General features: G+C 36.9%; 1 protein-coding gene across 8 annotated transcripts in view; it reads left to right on the top strand.

Moving 5' to 3' along the window:
- Nucleotides 1-22,247, top strand: part of CNTRL (centriolin) — an 81,546-nt gene that overhangs the window by 18,257 nt on the left and 41,042 nt on the right. For all 8 annotated transcript variants that reach the window (XM_061163267.1, XM_061163271.1, XM_061163269.1 and 5 more), the window contains 8 exons: nt 1,472-1,665; nt 7,908-8,027; nt 8,924-9,152; nt 10,409-10,518; nt 12,524-12,718; nt 16,605-16,758; nt 17,755-17,975; nt 21,021-21,197. In XM_061163267.1, the coding sequence (XP_061019250.1) occupies nt 1,472-1,665; nt 7,908-8,027; nt 8,924-9,152; nt 10,409-10,518; nt 12,524-12,718; nt 16,605-16,758; nt 17,755-17,975; nt 21,021-21,197 (1,400 nt within the window). The remainder of the gene's footprint in view (nt 1-1,471; nt 1,666-7,907; nt 8,028-8,923; nt 9,153-10,408; nt 10,519-12,523; nt 12,719-16,604; nt 16,759-17,754; nt 17,976-21,020; nt 21,198-22,247) is intronic.

The raw sequence follows: 22,247 nt of genomic DNA, 5'->3' as shown, positions 1-22,247 counted from the left end.
CATGGCTTAGCTTCTTTGGTCCTTGAGAGGACAAGGAGATGAGATCAGAGAAGAATAGAGTGTCTCTTGATAAGCAGGGTGGGACACTTTCTCCATCAGAAGGAAGAGAAGATGTGTGTAGGTGTTAGTTTTATTGCTTTGGTGGTAAGAAAATGAGGGGTTGCTACTGGTGGGGTCTGTCTTATCAATAAAGTATGAGATCATCAACTGAAAAAAGAAAATAGAAGGAGTATGGGAGTTTTGAAGGGAAGAGGAAGATATGAAATAGCCTAACACAATAGTTATGTAATAGTTACAGGCTATGAACCTGTATGTTCAACCATCTGAAATTGATGTTAGTCCTTGTTTATTGATAAAAACAGCAGTTTCATGTAGTTTGATCCAACACTTGAGAAATGTGGTTAACTTTTATTAGTTTGGGATGGATCCCCCCTAACTCAACATTTGTTGCCCAGAAGGTGATGTTTTGGAATAATTAAAAAACATAAATGATGCAAAAGGAAGTCATGTTGGGGAAAATGTTTAAAGTACTTATGATTCATTCGCAACTTTGAATGTTAATTAGGAGCTTTTAGTGATGCTGAGCTCTTGGGATCCAGTGGTAACACAGATAGACGCAGTTTCTGCTTTCATAAGACTTGAGTGGGGAAGGCAGACACCAACTTCCCCTGTGATGAGGGCCACGGCAGAGGTGCAGGGCGGCATCATAGCCTTCCTGAGAAGCATCTTATCTGGAGAGGGTAGAGTCAGGGCTGGCTTCTCATAGTGTTTTATTTTAAAAAACCAAACCTGGAGGATGCAGAATAGGCCAGTAGGAGACAGAGGAAGACAGTTCTAGGCAGAAGGTGTGAATAAAAGCCTGCAGCTGAGAACAGGCATCAGAAAACTGAACAAGTGGAACCATTTCAGAAATGTGTGCTTGAAAATGGGATTGGAGAGGGGATTTGGGACCAAATCATGAAAAGCCTTGTCAGTTCTTGATGTAAACCTTTTGGATCCTATCCTAAGCATCATAGGAAGCCTTAGAAGGATTCTTAAGATGTCTTCCCTGGTAGCTCAGCTGGTAAAGAATCTGCCTGCCATTCAGGATAACATGGTATTTTATTTTGTAAACATGCTTGCAGCATCCTTTAAAGTATAATCACTAATACCAAATAAAATTTTGCATTTTTTTTCTAAGAGACCTGGAAAAAGCCACCTCATTTATCAACACACTAATTGAATTAAATGCTTGGAATTAAAATGTTTTCTTTTAAAATCATTATCCAGATGATTATGCCTTCCTTGCTTTTAGTATAAATCACTTTCTAGCTCGAAATAGTCTTTTTTTTCCTAGACCATAGTGAATAATTTAAAAAGTAGAATTGTATTTTTACTATCTGACTTCTTTTGCTGTTATTTAAGAAATAGTCCTGCCTTTCTTCAAATAGAAAATATAATGATTCATAAACTATTCAATTTGTACTGGTAGAAGAGGTAGAAAGACTGGAAAGAGACCTGGAGAAGAAGATGATGGAAACTGAAGAGCTTAAAAGCAAACAAGCACGGTTCCTTGAGGAAATGAAAAATCAAGATAAATTGAACAAATCATTAAAAGAGGAGGCTATGCTACAAAAAAAGAGCTGTGAGGAGCTCGAGAGTAACCTTAACACGAAAAATGAACTGGTAAGTCCGTATTTTACATTGCCTTGACTGTATTCTCTTGAAATAGAAAATTCTCTGTTCTTAGGTCTGAAAACACAACTTCCTGACCATAGAATGGGGAAGATGTGGTTTAACAGAAATAATGTGCTGCAGTTTTGACATGTTGTAGTTGGCTGCGCACTGTATGGTGTGGCTGCCCAAAAGATGCATGTACTGTCTGGGACCGTGACCGAAGCCTTCAGATAGTCAAAGGGCTGTTTCATGGAAGAGGGACTGCAGTTACTGATGAAGCTCCCAAGAGATAAAATTAAATGGCAAATAGTATTATAGGGAAGCAGTTTTTCATTTTGTAATGAAGAGGAAATCTAATAGCTGTCTTGAGATAAAATGTGATAACTCTGGATTGTGTTTGCTATCACTGAAACAAGCATGTACTTAGAAAAAAGATTAAAAAAAAATTAGGGAGATGGACTAAATCACCTTAGAAGATTTTTTCGATCTAGAGAATCTGATCCTGTAAAATTATTAGGCTACTTTCCTTGAAGGAAAAAAATAGCTCCTGGTACTCTTTTTTTTTTTTTCATTTGACAATTCTTTCTCTGATCTAAGCATAACTTTAGAGAACTGTATTTCTCATATAATTAATAGAATCACCCCCCCCCCTTTTTTTTTTGTTTCCCTCTTTCAAAATTGGCATTCTGGCTTAATTACTTGATTTGTTGACAAGAATTCTGCCTAAACACTTACATTTTTAAACAAGGGGGAAAAAAACGTTCCCGTCTCTGTGTGAAGAGAGAAATTTTTGCTTGAAGTCTACATGCCACTTTCCTGAGCACTTCTTTATCAGTGGGGGACATAGTAAAACTCAGGACAGCTTTCCCAGCTCTGCTAGCCAAATATTCATAACATTTGTAGCTTTCTTCATATGCCTTTTATTTGGAGGTAGTTTTCAAATATGCCTACCATGTTCTGAAGGCATATTATATACAATGTTAATAATTCAATGATTATCAATAGTCTTATACATACATCTGTTGCATTCCTTTCCATAATAGAATGGATTGATGAGTAATTAAATCATTGGAGATACATTACAGTCAGTTTTATTTTAGCAGTGAACTCTTTATGCCATCACTTAATGTTTGTATTTAAAATACAAAAAACAATACTTAAAAACAGTACTTACTGTGTTAAGTTCTTGGTATCACATGACATTTGTGAACATTTAATAAATTTTCCTGAGTTATTAATCTTTTTTGGTAGTATAAAATTCACTTTTATTACTAAGATAAAGGAAGATTATAATTTTCATATGCTGAGATTTTCCATGCATGTTAGTCAACCTGCTGAAACCTTGGCAAAGTATTGTATTTATTTATTTTTAATTGAAGGACAATTGCTTTACATATTGTGTTGGTTTCTGCCAAGCATCAACATGAATCAGCCATGGGTTTACCCGAGTCCCCTCCCATTTGTATTTTATATTTGTGTGCTATCCCAAAATTATAAGTTCTTACAGTTACCTAGTTTTCTCTTTTGTTTGTTTATAATGTTGATATGTTTGTGCTGTAAATAAATGTTTTGTAAATCATCAACAGTTTTTGCTGTTTCTTTTCTGTAACTATTTTTGGTTAGAAGGCAGACTGTGCTGTTCTTTAAGTCTTTATGTTATTTTTATCATTAACTATTTAAAACACATTATATACAAAGTTAATATGTTTATTAAAATGAATAGACAACATAAATGTATACAGTGGAAAATGAAGATTTCATTCTTTCCCTATCCCATTCTTTGGAGGTTAATATGTATCCATTTTGTTTTCTATGCTTATGCAATATATATTAATTACACACATAATTGAATATATATATACATATATATACCTTTGAATGTTTTCTGATTTAAAAAGAATCTTACTGTATATTTTTTAAAATTCTGCCTCTTATTTTTTATAAAACAGTACATCATTGGACAGCTCTCCAAGTTAAAAACTACATATACATGTACATGTGTGCACACATATATACACACACACATAAGTTCTTTTTCTTTTCAAAGTTTGTTTTGTGTTCTGTTATATGGATTTTCCATAATTTATTCAATCTACTGAATATTTAGGTTGCTGCCACTTTTTTGTTATTAGGAACAGAACTGTAGAGAAAATCTTTTTTTTTAAAAAAAATCTTTATGCCTTATACATTCATACTAGTAATTCCTTAGCATAATCACTGTAAGTTTAAAATTTTTTAATTTTGATAAATATTAATGCACCCCTCAAAACGCTTATAATTGTTTCACACTTCTATAGGATTGGGTGAAGGAACGCAGTCCTTCAGTTGATATTATTTTGAGCTTGTAAATAGGGTAGAAAAAAATGGAATCTCACTGCTTCAGTTTCACAGTTTTTTTTAGTTATTGAAGTACTGCATATATGTTTATTAATTATTTTGTATTTCTTCTTTAAATTCATCTTGTTTTACTTGTTGTTTTATGATTCCAAAGAACTGTTCTATGTTTTAAAAGAAGAATTCTGTGTCTTATTTTAGGAACCTACATTTGGAAAACATTTTCCATTATCTTATACAGAATGTCTGGTGGTAATATCATTTATAGTTGTAGAATATTCTAGTTTCATAAAGTAATTCCTCATGTAGTATGTAGATTAACTTCTAAATGAAATCTGATAACATTGAAGGAAAACTTTTGGTGGTCATTTAACCTGTAATGGTCCTTCTTTCCTGCCACCAACAAATAATTAACTTTAATATTAATATTTCTCATTGTCTTTTTCAAGTTATTTAAGTTATTTAACTCTTGTTCTTGTTTCCTCAGTTTTAAAATGAGGACTATTTACCTGCCCTGTGACTAAGTGAGGTTATGAATCTGAAAATGATTTAAAATGAACTAAACTAAGTAATATGGTAGTAAATTTGAAACTCATAGGTAGGATGATGATAAAGTGCGTCCATATAAAAATAATGCAGGTGTTAATAAGCATGTCTTCCTAAGGTAAGTTGTCAGCAAAGAGCAGCTTTCGTTGTCATAGCCTCGCTCTCTGGATTTCTCCAGGTGATGCTGTCTGTTTGCTTCTTTCTTCTTTTAGCCCTTGTCTTGGTTTCTTGCAGACCCTTGTCTGTCGATTCTTTATTCTTCCTTAAAGGTAGTTTGTTCAGGGCTGAATTGTACACTCTTTTTCATGGTTTGCATGATAACTTGTGTTAATATACTTACGGACATTTTAAGTTTTGAAACTGGCTTGCCTTTTGAGAAATGTGCTTGTGTGTGTATGTATTGTTTTTTCACTGTGTACATAGGACAGTGAGTATGAATGTGGGGAAAAGAATCTGTATTGTTTTTCCTGCTGGTAAATATGTTAACTTCAGTCAACTCCTGATTACCCACAGCTAACACTGTGACTCGCCTCCTTTCCAGGGCCTTAGACTCCCAGTTTGTTCTCACGTGTGCATTTCTTCAGTGACATTTATTGAGTGCTTACTGTATGCTAAGCCTACCGCTGTAAAAGACACAAAGCACAGAGTATTTCTTGGTAAAGTTGACCCTTGAACAACGTGGGGGTTATAACCCATGGGTAACTTTCAGTTGACCCTCAGTATCCTTAGTTTCTTGGCATCCACGGGTTCAACCAACCACTAACTGTCTAGTACTACAGTAAATACTATTGGAAAATACCTGCTCAGTCAAACCTGCATTGTTCAAAGGTCAGACTATTTGCCTGCAGAGGCCAACTCATGTATCCTGCATGGTTCCGTCACATTTGTTTTTCCCCATTGCCACCGAAGAAGGAAATGGCAACCCACTCTAGTGTTCTTGCCTGGAAAATCCCACGGACAGAGGAGCCTAGCAGGCTACAGTTTATGGGGTCACAACAAGTTGGAAACGACTGGGCAACTGAGCACACACTGCCGCTGATCTTTGAGGAGAAGAGCCCAAGAGTCGTCGACACTGTTGGTTGTGAGGTGCTTTCTTGAGACTCAGGGACTTGTGAGCATTAGTGAAAGCATCTGTGTGGGTAATGTGCTTGACACCCCACGGCAGGACATGGAAGGCAGTGTAGTGTAACAGTGTTAGATTTGAAATCAGGAAGCTTGGAATTGAGCTCTGCCTCTTCCACTATCAGCTGTGCAACTGGGCAACTTATTTAACCTCTCTGTACAGCTTTTGTCATCTCCCCGGGTGGTTGTGAAGATTTAGTGAGATAGCACACGCCAGATGCTTAGCTGAGTGTCTCGCATACCATGAGTTCTCAGTCAGGATTACCCATTATCCCTGTTAGCCTTGCTTCCCCTCAGATGGATAGTCAGGAGGTGACTGAAAGGTAAATCATGCACGACTTTTATTTCGTGGACCTTATAAAATGTTCATGTTTGTTTATGTTTTATTTTCTTCAGCTTGCATTTTTGTATTAAAGAAGTTTTTCTGCATGCATAATTTTTGTCTAGTATCTACTATTGAATGCCGGGGGCAATGAAAAAGCAGAAATCACTTAGTGGACCTTTGAAATGAATCAAGAATTGGTTTAGTAGAAAGGGAGCTGGTACTGGTAGTTAATAAAATATTTAATTTCTACCACTAATTATCTAACGTCTGACAAGTCAGTTAACCAATCTGGGATTCAGTTTCTTTTTTAAGTTATTTATTTTAAATGAAACAAGGATGAATATTTTTAATAATAAAAGGTACAATTCACAAAGAAGATGTCATAAACCACTGGACACCTTAACAACAAAGAAAGAAAGATATATAAAGCAAAAGTCAGAAGAAATATAAGGGAAAGGAAAAAATACATAATCATATTGATACATTTCTCTGAGAATATTTTATCAAGTGCAGAAAAAATAAGAATAGGAGCATCTTGAGTGATATCATTAATAATTTAAATAGAATAGATTTATATTTAATCTATATTAATCATATCTACGCAAATATATTTAAAATTTTGTATTTCATGCATTGTTATTAGATGTCCATAGAATATTTAGAAAAACTGGCAAAAAGATAAACATTACTAAATTTCAAAAAGTAGAATTCTTTTTTGTGTGTGTGATTCAGTTATACATATGTGTTATTCTTAAATTTATTTTCCATTATAGGTTATTACAAGATATTGACTATAGTTCCCTGTGCTATATAGTAAACCTTTGTTGCTTGTTGCATATTGTTTTAAATTAGAAATCTAGCATTCAGTTCATACTGTCAAATGTGGAATCAAAATGTCGTAAATTTTTTAGTTAGGCAAGAATTCATAAGTTTCCTAAAATATATATATTATTCATATATTTATATATGTGTGTGTACAAAAGCTTTTCTACTATGCTTGATAAAGTCTTGAGAACATCAAAAAAAAGAGATGGAGAACTTGAAAAACATAAACTAAATGAAATAGGAGCACTGAATATGAAATAGAAAAAGTGAAACAAACTAGATAAAAGATGCTCATATAGTCCAGTTGTTTTTTAAACATGGCTGCTCATTAGAAACAAATCTGGAGCTCTGGCCAAAAAAAAAGAAACAGCAATACTTGGGCATTTGTAGTTTATTTATAAATTCAGAAGATTAGATTAGATGATTTGTTTTCTTTTAGCTCCTAAAATTTCCAAGAATAACTAAAAAGTTGTAATATAGTAGGATTACTTTATTAAAAATTTAATAATATCACATATTTGGATCTGATTGAGCTTATTTATATCCCTTATCCTCTATTACAAAAATAATGTTCTAAACACTTAAAACCAAGATGTTGTTAGCCAAAATATGACAGCAAGAGCAGTACAACAGTTAAAACCAATTTCCTATTTTCATCCTTCTCACTCCTAATTTCTTTGTAATTAATATCTAATATCATGCCTATCCATGAAGCTATCATTAATCAATTAAATAAATTAGTACCAATTATTATAAAAATCAGGAAGCAGATACTTAGTAGACTAGTTACTTAAAAATAATTGATGAGTTATTTTCACATTTGGATAAAGCAAATTTAAATGATTTTTTAAAAAACTTTTCATTATATCCTAAAATAATAAACTTCAAAGGTCTCTTATGTGATCTCTTATGAAAGGATAATTTTGTGTTTCATTTTTTATAATACTTTAGAATTAAGATAAAATGCTCTTAATGTTCTATCTGCTGTGGGATTTTTTAAAATCTAATAATCAGTTATGATTAAAACTTGCCACACCAGTCTACCTTTATACTGACTTATTGAGTCTGTGTGTTGTTTCTTATCAAATTGGGCCAACAGTTAAGACAGAAGACCATGGAACTAACGCGAGCATGTCAGAAACAGTATGAACTGGAACAGGAGTTGGCTTTTTATAAAATCGATGCTAAATTTGAGCCACTAAATTATTATCCCTCAGAGGTGAGTTATTTTAATTTTGTAGTAATCCAAGTTAAAGTCAGGATAGAAGAGGGCAGGGGAGGGCAGGGCAGTGGTGATGTTTAAAAAAATTTTATTGTTAATCACATTCTTATAATAAGGCTATCAGCAGAGTAAATGTATTTTGGTTCAGTCTGTGAATGATCTAGCTCAGTGAGGTAGAGCAGTGTCCTTAAGAGTTTAAAAGCCCCAAAAGGATATTTGCCCACATCCATATTTGTAACCCAGAGCAACCTTCTAATCGTCAGTTATCTCACTCAAAAGTGTAGTTTGATCAACTTCCTTAAATCCAAACTTCCAGGAAAACTGCACTGCCTCTTTCAGTGACCATGGCATAGTCATCTCCATGTATGGTTTGTTCAGGAGTCACTGGGTTCACTATTCATCAGTCACTATTTACACAAATACCGTAAATGGCACTGTAATGGAAAGCCATTTAACCTCCAAGATCCAGTGATTCCAATCAACATCATATATCATTTAGTAAAAATTCAGTAATTAAAATTTATTAGACTGAGATTTTACTTATATGCCAGCCAAGAAACCAAAATACAACACCTGGACATCTGATATGAGAGATTCAGTGGTACTTAAAAAAGCGCATATCTGTAGGTACTTCCTTAATCAATCAGTCCAGCTCACTCTTCAGGGATAGGAAGAGGAATCTTCTTGAGACCATTTTTTTGTTCTAATTCCTTTTTAGCATTAAGAATAAGATACAAGAATTTTATATATAGTTTTATATATCCTTTTAACTTCTATATATGTAAGATTAGTATTTAGGCAATTCTGTGCTATATTCTTCACTAATAAAAAATGTCACTTGACTGCATAGCAGTTACTTACTAAAGCATAAGCTCTCTTTATTTTGTTTTTAGTATGTTGACGTTGATAAAGCCCCAGATGAAAGCCCTTACATTGGCAAGTCCAGATACAAGAGAAATATGTTCGCCACAGAGAGTTACATTGTGGATAATGCCCAGTCAGTTGAGATCAAGAGGATGGAGCCAGAGGAAGGGGAGCAACTTAGAAACGAGCATGTGAACTTGAAAGCCCATATGCCACTGGACACGCAGGTGGAAGACAAAGAGAACAAAATAAGTACAGGTTAAAACAAGTTACTTTGAGTTCTTTAAATATGTAAAAAGATTGAATATATATGCTGATTTTTTAAATCTAGTTAAACATGCTGAAGGTATTTATTATGATGTTGTTCACATGAGAAGTTTAAAACAAAAGTAGTGATTCATTGACCAGGTTATTTTTTAATCATTCCTGTTATGAGGGAGAATTATACTCTGACCATAATTTGGCAACATGTCTAGGGGCTCCAAGAATGCTTAAATCTGGTTGTCCTGACAACAAATTCTTCTCACCATTCAATCTGCACGTTCAAAGGCACAGTTAGTAATAACTGAAGCAAGTACAGTTATTGATTGCTATACGTGTTGCTGAAACCCGAAGCAGTGCTTTGGGTAAGCCGGCTTAGTGTATTCTCCTTAGGCTTGGGTCTAAGGCTGACCTCTGACTCTTCCTAACCTGTCCCACACTCCATCTCCTCAGTTGCCTCCCAAATCATGTAATTCAAGGAATCTTACCACTTCCTGGCAGCCAGTCATAAAGAGAAAGAAATCAACCCAAGGGGACACTTAGAGACCTTCCAAATGGCAAGCTTTGAATGCACTTACCCACTTAGCTGTATGCATATGAAGGAATTAGAAAGCAGTCTTGAGTTCATGCATCTATCTCCCTGGTAATGATGGCCCATTGTGGGGATCTCAGCCAGTGAGATTAGTGGCCCATCTTCCCTTGGTTGGCAGCTAACTGGAAAAACTCAGAAGGCCAACAGAGGTTGACCTGGAGACTGGAAAAATGAGGCTGGCTGTCCATGTCTGCATATACTATATTCAAGGCTCTGGAAGGGAAAAGCAAAACTAAATCAGATATATGTACTGACTAGCTTCAAGGGGGCATAGTTTTATAGGAGGTGGGGAAGGAGGAAGGGGGAGAGAAATTAGAAATTTGAGGTAGAAAATCATTGATTTGTAAGTGCATATTTTCAAGCAAAATCCTTAGCCTCTCAAAAGTTCCTTAATTTGGGGACTATCAAGTAAAGCCCCTTTTATGTTAAGAATTTTACAAGTAAATGAATCAATTATAGCTCTATGTCATATCATGAAACTATTCTATGGATTAATAGAGAGGAAAACCATCATAAGCAATTACTTTTTTATATTCATGTGATGTATAATTACAGAGTTAAATTGGGGGGGAGAGGAAGTTATTGCTAAGAAAAAGGTAGAAATTTGAGAATTAAAGATTTTTCTTGTGTGTGTCTGTGTGCATGGTTTTTAAATTTGTAGCACAAGCTCGACTATCAGAACTCCATGGTGAAATAGAAAAGGCGGAACAACAAATTTTAAGAGCCACCGAAGAATTTAAACAACTAGAAGAAGCTGTACAACTTAAAAAAGTAGGTTAAAGTAAAGCTGTATTGCTAAGAGGAAATGCCAAAAATGAAATGTGCTTCCCTCTTCATAACTGTGTAAAGACTGTCTTCAAACAGTCTTTAAATCATTGCTGCCTAATTAATTGTGGGATAACAAATTTCAGAGTCAAACATGGTTCTAGCATTTTCCAATTTCATTTCCTGCCATTCAGGATGACATCTTATTAGCATTTTATAGAGTGTACAGGTATATATTACTTTTATGTAAAAAAAGATACATTCCATCTCCTCTATTATGAAAGTGTCTAATTTATCAAGGGAAACTCCTTCCTAATATCTTTCCTAATTTAATTAAACAGTCCCCACCATTACGATCCTGGGACCTAGATTAACAGCCAGAAGATATCTCTATAGTAACATTATTAAACACAGGCAGCAAAAATATAAATGATATAAAATTCAGTATATAAAAAGATGATGTCATGAAGAAGTAAACAGCTCAAAACCTGTGACGTAGTTGAATAGGAAGAAAGTTCAAAAAAGGAAGTATTTTGACATTTTAGTTTTTAAGTATGTAAAAGGTTTTAATTATTTGCAACTTCTAAAAATCAGTATTTCAAAATTTTGATGGTAACTGTATTCACAGCATAGTAAGTAGAAAAGAACATGAAGTCCAAGTTACATATTCTTTTAAAAAGATACCCTGTGTTGTTACTTTCAGATTGTTTAGTAACCAGAAATTGATTCCGGTTTGTGTGGCAGTTGCTGCCTGGGCTGGGCCTTGAGTAATGAACAGCTGTGTTCCTCCCTCCAGGACAGGAAGTAGGCAATAGATAATAAAAATAAGTTTAGAAGAAATGTATAGATAAACAGCATAGGTTTTAGGGAGGGGAAAAACGAAAATTAGCAGAAACAATAAAAAGGATGTAGATTGGGGCGGCCCACAGAGGCCTTGCTGAGGAGGTGACACTTAGGCTGAGAAAGGATGAGAGGGAGCCAGTGAGGGCTTCCAGGTGGAGGTGACCGAGTGTGCAAAAGGCTTCAGACTAACGAGTCCCCTGCAGAGTGAGGGAGCGTGTAGTCAAGATGAGGTTAAAGCTCATGCCAGCATCATAGACCATTTTAAAGGGTTTGAATTTTATCCTGAATGTAATAGGAAGCCTTTGAAGGACTTTAGGTGGTAGAGTGGCTGATCTTATTTGTATTTTTATAAGGTCACTCTCCTACTTGATGAGAGTGAAGTGGGTTGAGAGAGGTGGAAAGAATGGAGATGTGTACATTGGTTTGGAGGCTGTGGTCTAGTACAGGCAAGACATGGTGGCTTGGACTACAGAAGTGATGGCAGTCACGGAGAGAAAGGAGACTGGGTGAAGATCTGGCAGGAGAGATGACGGGAGGTAAAGAAGGGTTGAAGATGGGAGATGAGGTGGGCATAGCCGTCCAGAACAGTTTATAAGAATTTAGAATCTATAAGAATGTTTTAAAACAGCACTGGCCAAAGCTTTATATAGATAAATTGATAGAAGTAAATAATGGACAAAGTATTTAAGTAAATAGATCCTTATAAAATGTATTTAGGAAAAAACAGCTGTTTTAAGTGAGTTATTTATATATTTTTAAAATATTTATATTTTTAAAGATAATAGAGCCTTATAATAAAGGCTTTCATTACACTGTCAGTTAGTTTGATATTCTAATACAAGGGTAGGTGCTGTATAAAGTCAACTACTGTTAAGGCTATGGTAATTATTATTAATAATTTATGTTATTTGTACTGGAATGACAAATTTCATTACTACCTGCATTTACTTTTCATAAGCTCTTATAAACATTTTTATATGTAATAAAGATAAATGCATAAGATATGAATGGGTTGCCTAGATAACTCTTACATTTTACTTTTACTAAAAAAAATCTGATAGAGCATGCAATTGTACTTTTTAAAATTGTACTAGTTGTTTTCTATAAATTTGAAAATCAGTGTTTCTTGTCATTTGCTAATTGTGTATTGGGGTGTGGGGGGAATTAGATTTCAGAAGCAGAGAAAGACTTTCTTTTCAAGCAGCTGAGTGGCAGGATACAACTTCTAAATAAATTACGCCAGGAAGCTCTTGATCTAGAAATGCAGATGGAAAAGCAAAGAGGAGAAATTGCTGAAAAGCAGGAGGAGATCAAGGACCTCCAAAGAGTTATTGATAGTCTGGATTCCGAAGACCCAAAACATGTAAGTAAACGGAGAGAGTTCTGTGGGAGTGAGAATATAATTTTTTTCTGTTAATAGATATTATGTCTCATCATTTTTAGTCTCAGAGTCCTTTCTGAAAATCTCTTAGCTTGACGCACAAATGTGAGCGACATGTTTATATGTGTGTGTGTGTGTATACAATATGTGTGTGTATACATATTGTTTGTTGTTTTTATTTAGTCACTAAGTCATATCCAACTCTTGCTCGACCCAGCTGTAACCTGCCAGGCTCCTCTGGGATTTCCCAGGCAAGAATACTGGAATGGATTGCCATTTTCTTCTCCAGGGAATCTTCCCAGTGCAGAGGTCAAACCTGATCTCCTGCATTGCAGGCGGATATTTTACCACTGAGCCGCTGGGAAGCCCACATGGAAAATTAGAGATTTTAAATAATATATAATATGGCCTGTAATATCTTCCCTTATTACATTTATTTGCTCAGAAGTCGACCACCCCATGTAAGGCCCCTAAGGACAGGAACTGTATCCCCAAGGGCCAAATACTATGTTTAGAATGATTGCATTAAGGAAAACAGGGAAGAACAGGCCTATCGCTCCTACTCAAAGCTCCTTTTCTTACTGTTTGAGTTCTGTGATCTATGAGTGTGATTAGACCCTAGATTGTCTGTTTGCTTTCAACAAACAACTGTGACAGTCTTGGCATACAGGGAGTCCAGTACACACTGGATGTCTGTAAAGTGTCACAGACAGAAAGAGGCGAAAGGAAAAGTAGGACAGGCATGCAAGTTTTGAAGGTAGTCAGAGTCAAGGTGTGAGTGGGGATGGAGCATGCAGGCCAGATTTTAAGACTCCTGAAGTTTAGTTCTAGGGTTGCAGCTTTAGTCTGAGTACCAGAGGGTGTCTCTCTTTAATTCATTTACCCAGAAGGAGCATCTTTTTCCAGTTTGCACAAAGTCACCTTATTGGCTATTGGTTGGCACCCCATTTTATGTTGCAAAATGTGAACATTTTAGCAAGAGGGAAAGAATCAAGCTTGGTATTTTGCATATTTTTCTGCAGATATAGACTAACTGTTATTATCTAATCAGATGAAGTATCTTTCTGAATTGCAAATAGCATTTAAAAGTAAAAGCTTGAGAGATTAGAACGCAGTTAATGAGATATGATGAGAAACAAACGTATTAAGTGACAATGATGTGTCTTGCATTGTACTTGGTTTTAGGCATATACGGTGAGGAACTTTATTTTATTACAGCATCCAAATGAGATTGGTGACTTTTTAACTTGCATAAGATGAAAAAAAAAAAAAGTGGGGGGGCTTTTCTAGTTGCTCAGTGTTAAAAAAAACAAAATCTGCCTGCTAATGCAGGCAATGTGGGTTCCATCCCTGGGTCGGGAAGATCCCCTAGAGAAGGAAATGGCAACCCACTCCAGTATTCTTGCCTGGAAAATTCCATGGACAGAGGAGTCTGGCGGGCTACAGCCCATGGGGTCACAAAAGAATCAGACTGAACTTAGTGACTGAACAACAACAAATAAGATAAAAATATGATGTAGAAAGATTAAATGATTTCCCAAGTCTCCCTTTTAAGAAGAGGCAGAGCCCATGCTTATGCTGCTACAATGACTTTCTCCTCACAGAGGAGTTACAAATCTAAAGAGATTAATTACTTTTAAAATTAGCTCAGTGCCAAGCCTAGTCAAGTTTTCAACAAACGTTAAGCATTTAACAAGTTTTCAAAAGCAAAAGATACTATGTAAAAATCAAATCCCCTTTTAGTTAGAGAAAACGGTTCACAGCTAGAAGCAGAGGTATCCGAGGAACAGACGTAATAAGGGGAGATGTGTATCCCCGTTCACTGTGTAACTGCGCCCTGTGGAAGCAGAAGGTAACTACCCCTGGAGGGAATCAGCCTGTGGGAATCTGTCGCAGAGGTTTTCGCGATTGGCTTGGGGGAGCTTCCTGTGTTGTGATTTAAAGCGGGGAGGGTGGGGCCTGCTTGCAGAGGCTGCTTGCGATTGGACGGGCTGGGTTGCCGCTCAGTCTCCGCCAGGAATGTGGTTTGAAGAGCTGGGAGGTTAGAGGCTCGGAGGCGCTTACAAAAATGTGACTGTCAGAGAGGGAAGTGCACATGAATTTCAAGGCAACATTAGAAAGCGTTCCGCCCACAGCTCCTCTGTTCTCAACGGCTCGGTTTTAACAGGACACATTCTAAGTTAAGGTATGATCATTCTCTCTCTCTCTCTGTACAAAGGACTTAGAAAGGAGGAGGAGTCAGAGATGTAAGTTCCTGTTTTTACAGTACCTCTATTGTGACCTCCACGGTAGTAAAATCGCTGACTATACTTTTGCTCCCATGTGTTTAATGCAGATCATTGATGTATTGAACTAATTTTTTGTCCTGCATGTAGAGATTTCAGTAGAAGTTTTAATAGTGAATTTTTAAGATTTATTGATACAGATAAGAGGACAGAAGATTTTAAAAATTCACTCTGAGCCACAAAAATCCTAAATTTACTTAGAATTTAAACTTTTATCTTTAGTTACCTTTTGAGAAAGATTTCAGATGGGTATTTTGGGAGAGTAGGAGGAGTTTTGAAAATCCCATTGAGTCAAGCTGGCCCTCATCTATTCTTCAGAAATGGAGAGACTTTCTTTCTTGAATTTGGAGGCAACAGCATGTAAAATCAAGGAATGTTCTTTTATAATCAAATTATAGTCTTAGACTTGAGAAGCATGGAGTTTGTTACTCAGATGGATATAGTTCTTTCTCCTGATAACTTTCTCTTGGTTTATTTTTGTTCTGTTCCTCTGCTCCTGTGGGGGCAAACTAGAGCTATGAGAGTGTGAGTGGGAGGACACAGGTTCTCTGGGGAATTATTTTGTCTCCATAAGAACAGTTGCCTAAGGAGACCTGGGCAAGTCATTTGGTGGATCTGAGATTCAGTTCTCATGCGTGAAAGAGTTAGACTAGATCGTTGGTTCTGTTTTTCACCCCAGCACACCTGAGAAACACAATCCAATCCTTTGAGTTAACAGTAGCTCCCTAAAGCAATGACCGCCAAGGTATGTGTGGGTGTGTGAAAGCTCTTTTTCTACCAGGGATATAGGTAGTGGTTGGAGAAGGGAGTGCCTCCATAGGGCCCTCCATCTTGAAGATCACTGGCCTAAATGGTCTTTGAGGTCTGTCTCAACTCCCAGTTTATAGAACTTAAATGTTTCTTTGTATAAAGAATTGAAAATAAAATTGAATTCTAAGGAAGTATTTATGTCATGTCTCTGTTTCCCCAAAAATATTATAAAAACATTACTTTGCTGACAAAGATCTGTCTAGTCAAAGCTATGGTTTTTCCAGTAGTCACGTATGGGTGTGACTATAAAGTTGGACCATAAAGAAAGCTGAGAGCCAAAGAATTGATGCTTTTGAACTGTGGTGTTGGAGAAGACTCTTGAGAGTCCCTTGGACTGCAAGGAGATCCAGCCAGTCCATCCTGAAGGAGATCAGTCCTGAATATTCACTGGAAGGACTCATGCTGAAGCTGAATGCTTTGGCCAATAGTTTGGCCACCTGATGGGAAGAACTGATTCATTGGAAAGACCTTGATGCTGGGAAGATTGAAGATGGGGGAGAAGGAGACAACAGAGGACAAGATGGTTGGATGGCATCACCGACTCGGTGGACATGAGTGTGAGCAAGCTCCAGGAGTTGGTGATGGACAGGGAAGCTTGGCGTGCTGCAGTCCATGGGGTCACAAAGAAAACTGTTCATGTGAATACAACACAGTGTCTGACACAAGACAGATGCAAATTGTTACATTTTCTTTTCCATTCTTCCTTAGAAATGTTATTAAGGATTATTTTTATAAACGTTGAAAGAATTTGGATTTTTTTTTTTCCAATTTAGTGCCATATGAAGGCTCAGAAAAGGGGTAAAGAACAACAACTTGGCGTTATGAACCAGCAGTACAGACAGCTTGAGAGCCGTTTGGACGAGATACTTTCTAGAATTGCTAAAGAAACGGAAGAGATAAAGGACCTTGAACAACAGCTTACTGAAGGTGAGAATTCTAAGTATGCTTTGAGGTACATCAGTTTCAAAATGACAGGCATTAATCCAAATATTAGCCGAACATGCTTCAGCTGTTAGTGCTAGTATTTGATAGGGAAATATTTACAGAGTTCTCAAAAATGTTTGATAAAGTTAAAAATTTTTATTTCGGTTTTCTTGGGTTGATGTCCCACTGAGTCAGGTCACTATGGCAAGAAGTCCATACGTGATCACGATAAACACTGGCAGGTGAGTGTCATCTTCTAAGGCATAAAATCCTTGTCACTTACAACTGCTATCAGGCAGTCCGTGTCTGGTTATAAGGAGAGTGCAGAAAGAATTTTAGAATCTATTTTTGCAATGCAGATTTAAATTGTGACATTGTCAAAATAGTGGAAGAGGACGATACTAGCCTGCAGTGATAAGAACCTTGGCTTGGTGTAAAAAGATCCCAGTCCTTGTTTTGCCGTTATCAGCTGTGTGACCTGGGACAAGTTATTTTTGTCATGATCATTAGTTTCGGAGAGGATTAAGTGAGAGAGTGTTCATAAAGTGCCTGGACATAGTAGGTACCCAATATGTGATTGGTGGTTGTTTTTTTTAAGTCTTCTGGTTATAGGTTCATGCTGCCAATCTTGGTTTTGACTTGGTTTTGTTTCGTGTGTCCAGTAGTAAGATCTCAGCTTTGTTGCACATTCTTCATTGTTTTATTTGGAGATTACTACTTTGAACTTTTTACAGCATGAATTAAGCATTTCATAAGCAACGCCAATGACTACACTGTTTTTATTGTGTACATGCTTGATACTCTTGTACCATGGGTAATAGGGGGGAAGCTATTATTGTATCTTAAATATGAAAAATGAGACAGTAGGAAATACTTGGAAGCTTAGAATTTCATTCTTAGTTAGTAACAAATAGCTAAGGAGTCTAAATGCAGTAATAATATATCCTGAAAGCATTTTCTTGTAAACATCCTCACCTTCCCTTTCTCTGTCTTGCTCAGGCCAGATAGCAGCAAATGAAGCCCTGAAGAAGGACTTAGAAGGCATCATCAGTGGGCTGCAGGAATACCTGGGGACTGTTAAGGGCCAGGCCGCTCAGGCCCAGAACGAGTGCAGAAGGCTGCAGGATGAGAAAGAGGTGTTGCTGCAAAGGTTGACTGAGGTCGAGCAGGAAAGGGACCAACTGGAAATAGTTGCCTTAGATGCAGAAAATATGAGGAAGGTATGATTTGTTTCTCCTTGTCTGTTTCCCTGGCCTCAGAAGTAGGTGGCGTCCAAATGAGGCTCGTTAAGGAAGTCAGCGACAGTGCAGCTGTGAGTGACAGGAGTGGTGGTGGCTGTTCGGTGTTTGGGGTTTTCCCCTCTGTGATATGCTTGGAGTGACCTTTTTTTCCTTTACTAAGAAAAGGAAGATTATTTTATCAAAATTTCTATCCCCGAAAAGTACTGTGCTCAAATAACTTGAAAGAATAAGAAAGTGTAGCTGTTATAATTACTATATTAGATGTTCATATTTTATTATTTGTGCAGCAAAATTAAGTACAACACAGTTTTTCTTATTCTTGTTGTTGTTACTTCATAATGTTAGTGTTATCTTACAGATGACAAGACGGGCACATCGTTGTAAATTAAACCCTTCCATGCTTGATTTGTTGACACTCATTCACAGATTTCACTTGCTTTGTTTAAGTTGTTTGGCAAACTTTCTATTGCAAGAGAATCCAGGTTCCCAAACCTCATCCCCCAGTAGGGCTGTCTTTGGAAATTTGAATTAATATGTTTTAATGTTATGAAATTTATCAGGCATATAAGAATATCAAAAATATTTAGCACCATGTATCAACAACTCAGCTTAAAAAATAAAACATACAGATATACTTGAAACCCTCTCTGTACTGTCTCCTGAAAGTAGCAAAACCCTAAATATGGTTATTATTTCCCTCTATATCTCTTCTTTTATTTTATGTGTATCCATCTATAAAAATATGTGTTATTGTTTCACATAATTTTAGGGTTTATATGAAAAGCACATAGTGTATTCTTTGGCCACTTCCTTTCTCACTTCATGTTTGTGTTTTTGAGAATTGTGCACATTGATACATTTAGCTCTGTTTTTTTTGATGTATATAGCATACCATTTAATTTATTGCTTATTCATCCTCTTCTTGGGGGATATTGAGATGGTTTCTAGTCTTTTGCTATTATGATACTGAGAGTGACATTCTTACATATATCTGGACCATGGGGACTGTGTTAACAGGGGACTGTGGCTCAAAGTATATGTGCCTCCTCAAGTTCACTAGATATTATCAAATTACTGTCCATAGTGATTCTTTGAATTTCTGTTCCCACTAGCAGTGTGAAGGCTACCATTACACCACTTCCTTGCCATCACCTTACAGTTATCTAATTTTCATTTTGTAAGCCTTAATTTTGAAATAATTTCAAGCATACAGGAGAGTTGCAAGAATAACTCACTGTATCTTCCATTCAGAGTCACCGTGTAATACTTTGCCACATTTGCTTTATCTCATATTTAATTTTACATGATTTTATGTACATCTTTATATTATTTTTTTCCTAATCATGTTAGAATTAGTTATAGACAATCATGCTCTTTAGCTTTGAAATATTTCAGCATGTCTTTCCTAAGAACAAGGACATTTTCTAACGTAAGCACAGAATAAGGATCAAATTTAGGAAATATAATATTTTGCCAGACTTAGTGTTTGCCAATCTGCCAGATTTGAAATGATCTTTGAATTTTTTTACATTTACAGGAAAGTGGAAAGAATAGTTCATTGAGCTTCTGTGTGCTCTCCTAAATTAAACAAATAGTTTACCATATATATATATATATATATATATATATATATATATATGTTGCTGGGTCATTTGAAAGTTGCAGGTGTTAAGACATCATCCCTTTAGTCCACATATCTTTAAAATGAGGCTATTTTCCTCCATCACTCTGATACCATTATTACACCTAGAAAATCAACAGCAGTTCCTTAATATTGTCTAACATCTGAGCCATATTCACATTTTCCCAATTATGCCAAGGGTGTATTTTATAGCTTGTGTGTGTTTGTGTAGAATCCAGCTAGTAGTTCTGTATGGTATCCCACCTTCTAGATTTGTCTGATTGTTTCCTCATGGTTGGTTTAACTTGTTCCTCTATGCTCTGTGCAAAATAATGTCTCATTTTAACTACATTTCCCCCTAATTACTGGAGAAGTTAAGTACTTTTTATCTGTTTACCTGCCATTCAGTTTTTCTCTTCAGTGAATTCCCTTTTCATATTCTTTGCCCAATTTTTTCTGTTGGATTGTCTGTCTTTTTCTTAATGATTTGTAGAAACTCTTTATATATTCTGGATATTAATTCTCTGTTGGTTATATGTAGAATCTGCATCCTGGACAAGCAACCCAGATGACGCAGATGGTAGATGATCTTGTATCACCCACTGAGAAACTCTTCTATAGAAGTTCTCATCACACGATTCTCCTTTGTAATCCAGAGTAGTTTGGTCTAATTCTCAAGATCCCAAATAAATAGATGAAAATTATAATGTTTAATCATAAAAAAAAGGGGGCTAAAATGGATCAGAACTGTGGCATACTAATCAATATATATTTACATTTTATCAACATTCATTTAAGTTTCTCTGTCATCCTTAATATTAGAGCGTGCTAGTCCCATTTTGTTCTTCTGGTAAGTGAACATACTATGGTTTAACAGAAAGTGTGGGCTTTGGAGTCAGAAATCTCAGTTCATATTCTGACTCTTACCGTTTTTTAGCTGCACAGCCCGGTGCTGTTTGCTTCGATGTTCATTCTCCATTTCCGCATCTATATATTGGGGATGATACCTTGCCTTACATAGTTACTCTGAGGGTATAGTGAAATAATGAATGAAAACATTTATTCCAATGTCTGAAGGAAAATAGGCCTTAAATTTTATCCTCTTTTTTTTTTTTTTCCTTTTTATGAATACATAGGACTCATTTAAAAGATCACACATCTGGTTACTCTGAAAAACAAGTTGTAGCTTGCTGATTTTTCTGATAACAGTCAGGGTTTTGTTTTCCAACCTAGATTCACACAGCCTGCAGCTTCGTCATATTGCCAGTGAATGCTCTCTGTGCCTGGCCAGCAGTGGCTGGCCTGCATTTGGTTTTAAGTGCTCAGGTTACTTATAATGACTTGCAGATGCTTAAGCAGCACAATGAGGGTTCTGTACTTACCCATACACTGAATCCTTGCAGGAGCTTGCAGAGCTAGAAAGTGCCCTGCAAGAGCAGCATGAGGTGAATGCATCCCTGCAGCAGACCCAAGGAGATCTCAGTGCCTACGAGGCTGAGTTAGAGGCTCAGCTAAAAATGAGGGAATCCGAAGCCAGCCAGCTCAAGGAAGAGCTGGGAAAACTAACAAGGCTCAGCCAGGTGAGTAAGAGCATGAAGCCATCTAGAAAGCAAGTAGCCTGGGCCTTCACATAACAGCTTTCCTTTCCTTTACTCTAATATTAAACACTTTTTAAGCCGATGTGGAATGATGGGCTTCCCCGGTGGCTCAGTGGTAAAGTACCCACCCACAATGCAGGAAATGCAGGTTCGACCAATCCCTGGGTTGAGAAGATCCCCTGGAGATGGAAGTGGCAACCCACTCCAGCATTCTTGCCTGAGGAATCCTATAGACAGAGGAGCCTGGCAGGCTACAGCCCATGGGGTCGCAGAAGAGTCAAACACGACTTAGCCACTAAACAACAGCGGTGTGAAGTGATGAGAAGAGCACATGTTTGGAGTCAGGCGTTCTGAGCTTAAGTGTGACCCCTGTGTGAACATGGACAAGTCACTTCATGGCTCTGAGCCTCTGACAAACACTTACCTCTTCTGTCGTGTGAGTTATGGTGAGGGTAAGTGAGACAGTGGACAGGAAGCACCAACAGTTGGTAATCACTAAATTCCAGTTTTTCTTTCTCAAACCAGCTTCAAGAGGCCTCTTTCAAGTTGATATTAAATTTTACTTTGCTACTTGCTGTTTTGGTTGGGTGAAACATCCACTAGTTTAAATTATACCTTGGAAATTAGATAAATAGTTATTTATTTACCCAATAAATACTCACTGATTGGCCACTGAAGACCAGATGCCCTGGGTGCTGCAGAGGGAAGCACAGACACGGTTACTGCCCTTGTGAGGCCGACAGCGCCGCAGGGGGACAGGTGTCTGGGGGGGGGGCGGGCCCTGTGCCGGGACAGCAGTGGTCGGGAAAACCGCCCATGGCAATGATGCTTCAGCCGAGGCTTGGAAGATGACGAGGATTTAGCCATGCAGAGGGAGCAGGGGTGAGATGAGTAGACGTAAGGGATGTGTTCTAGGCAGAGAGACAAGGAGAGAGAGCATAGTGCATTTGAAATGCTGAAAGTGTGCCTCCAGTACGCCAGGAATGAGGAGAGGAGTAGGGAAAGTGAGAAATAAGGGCAGAGAGGCAGACA

The sequence above is a fragment of the Dama dama genome, chromosome 16 (genome assembly GCF_033118175.1).
Source record: "Dama dama isolate Ldn47 chromosome 16, ASM3311817v1, whole genome shotgun sequence".
Classification (NCBI taxonomy): domain Eukaryota; kingdom Metazoa; phylum Chordata; class Mammalia; order Artiodactyla; family Cervidae; genus Dama; species Dama dama.
Note: the sequence above shows the minus strand (reverse complement) of the source record. Positions and strands in the feature narration are given on the sequence as shown.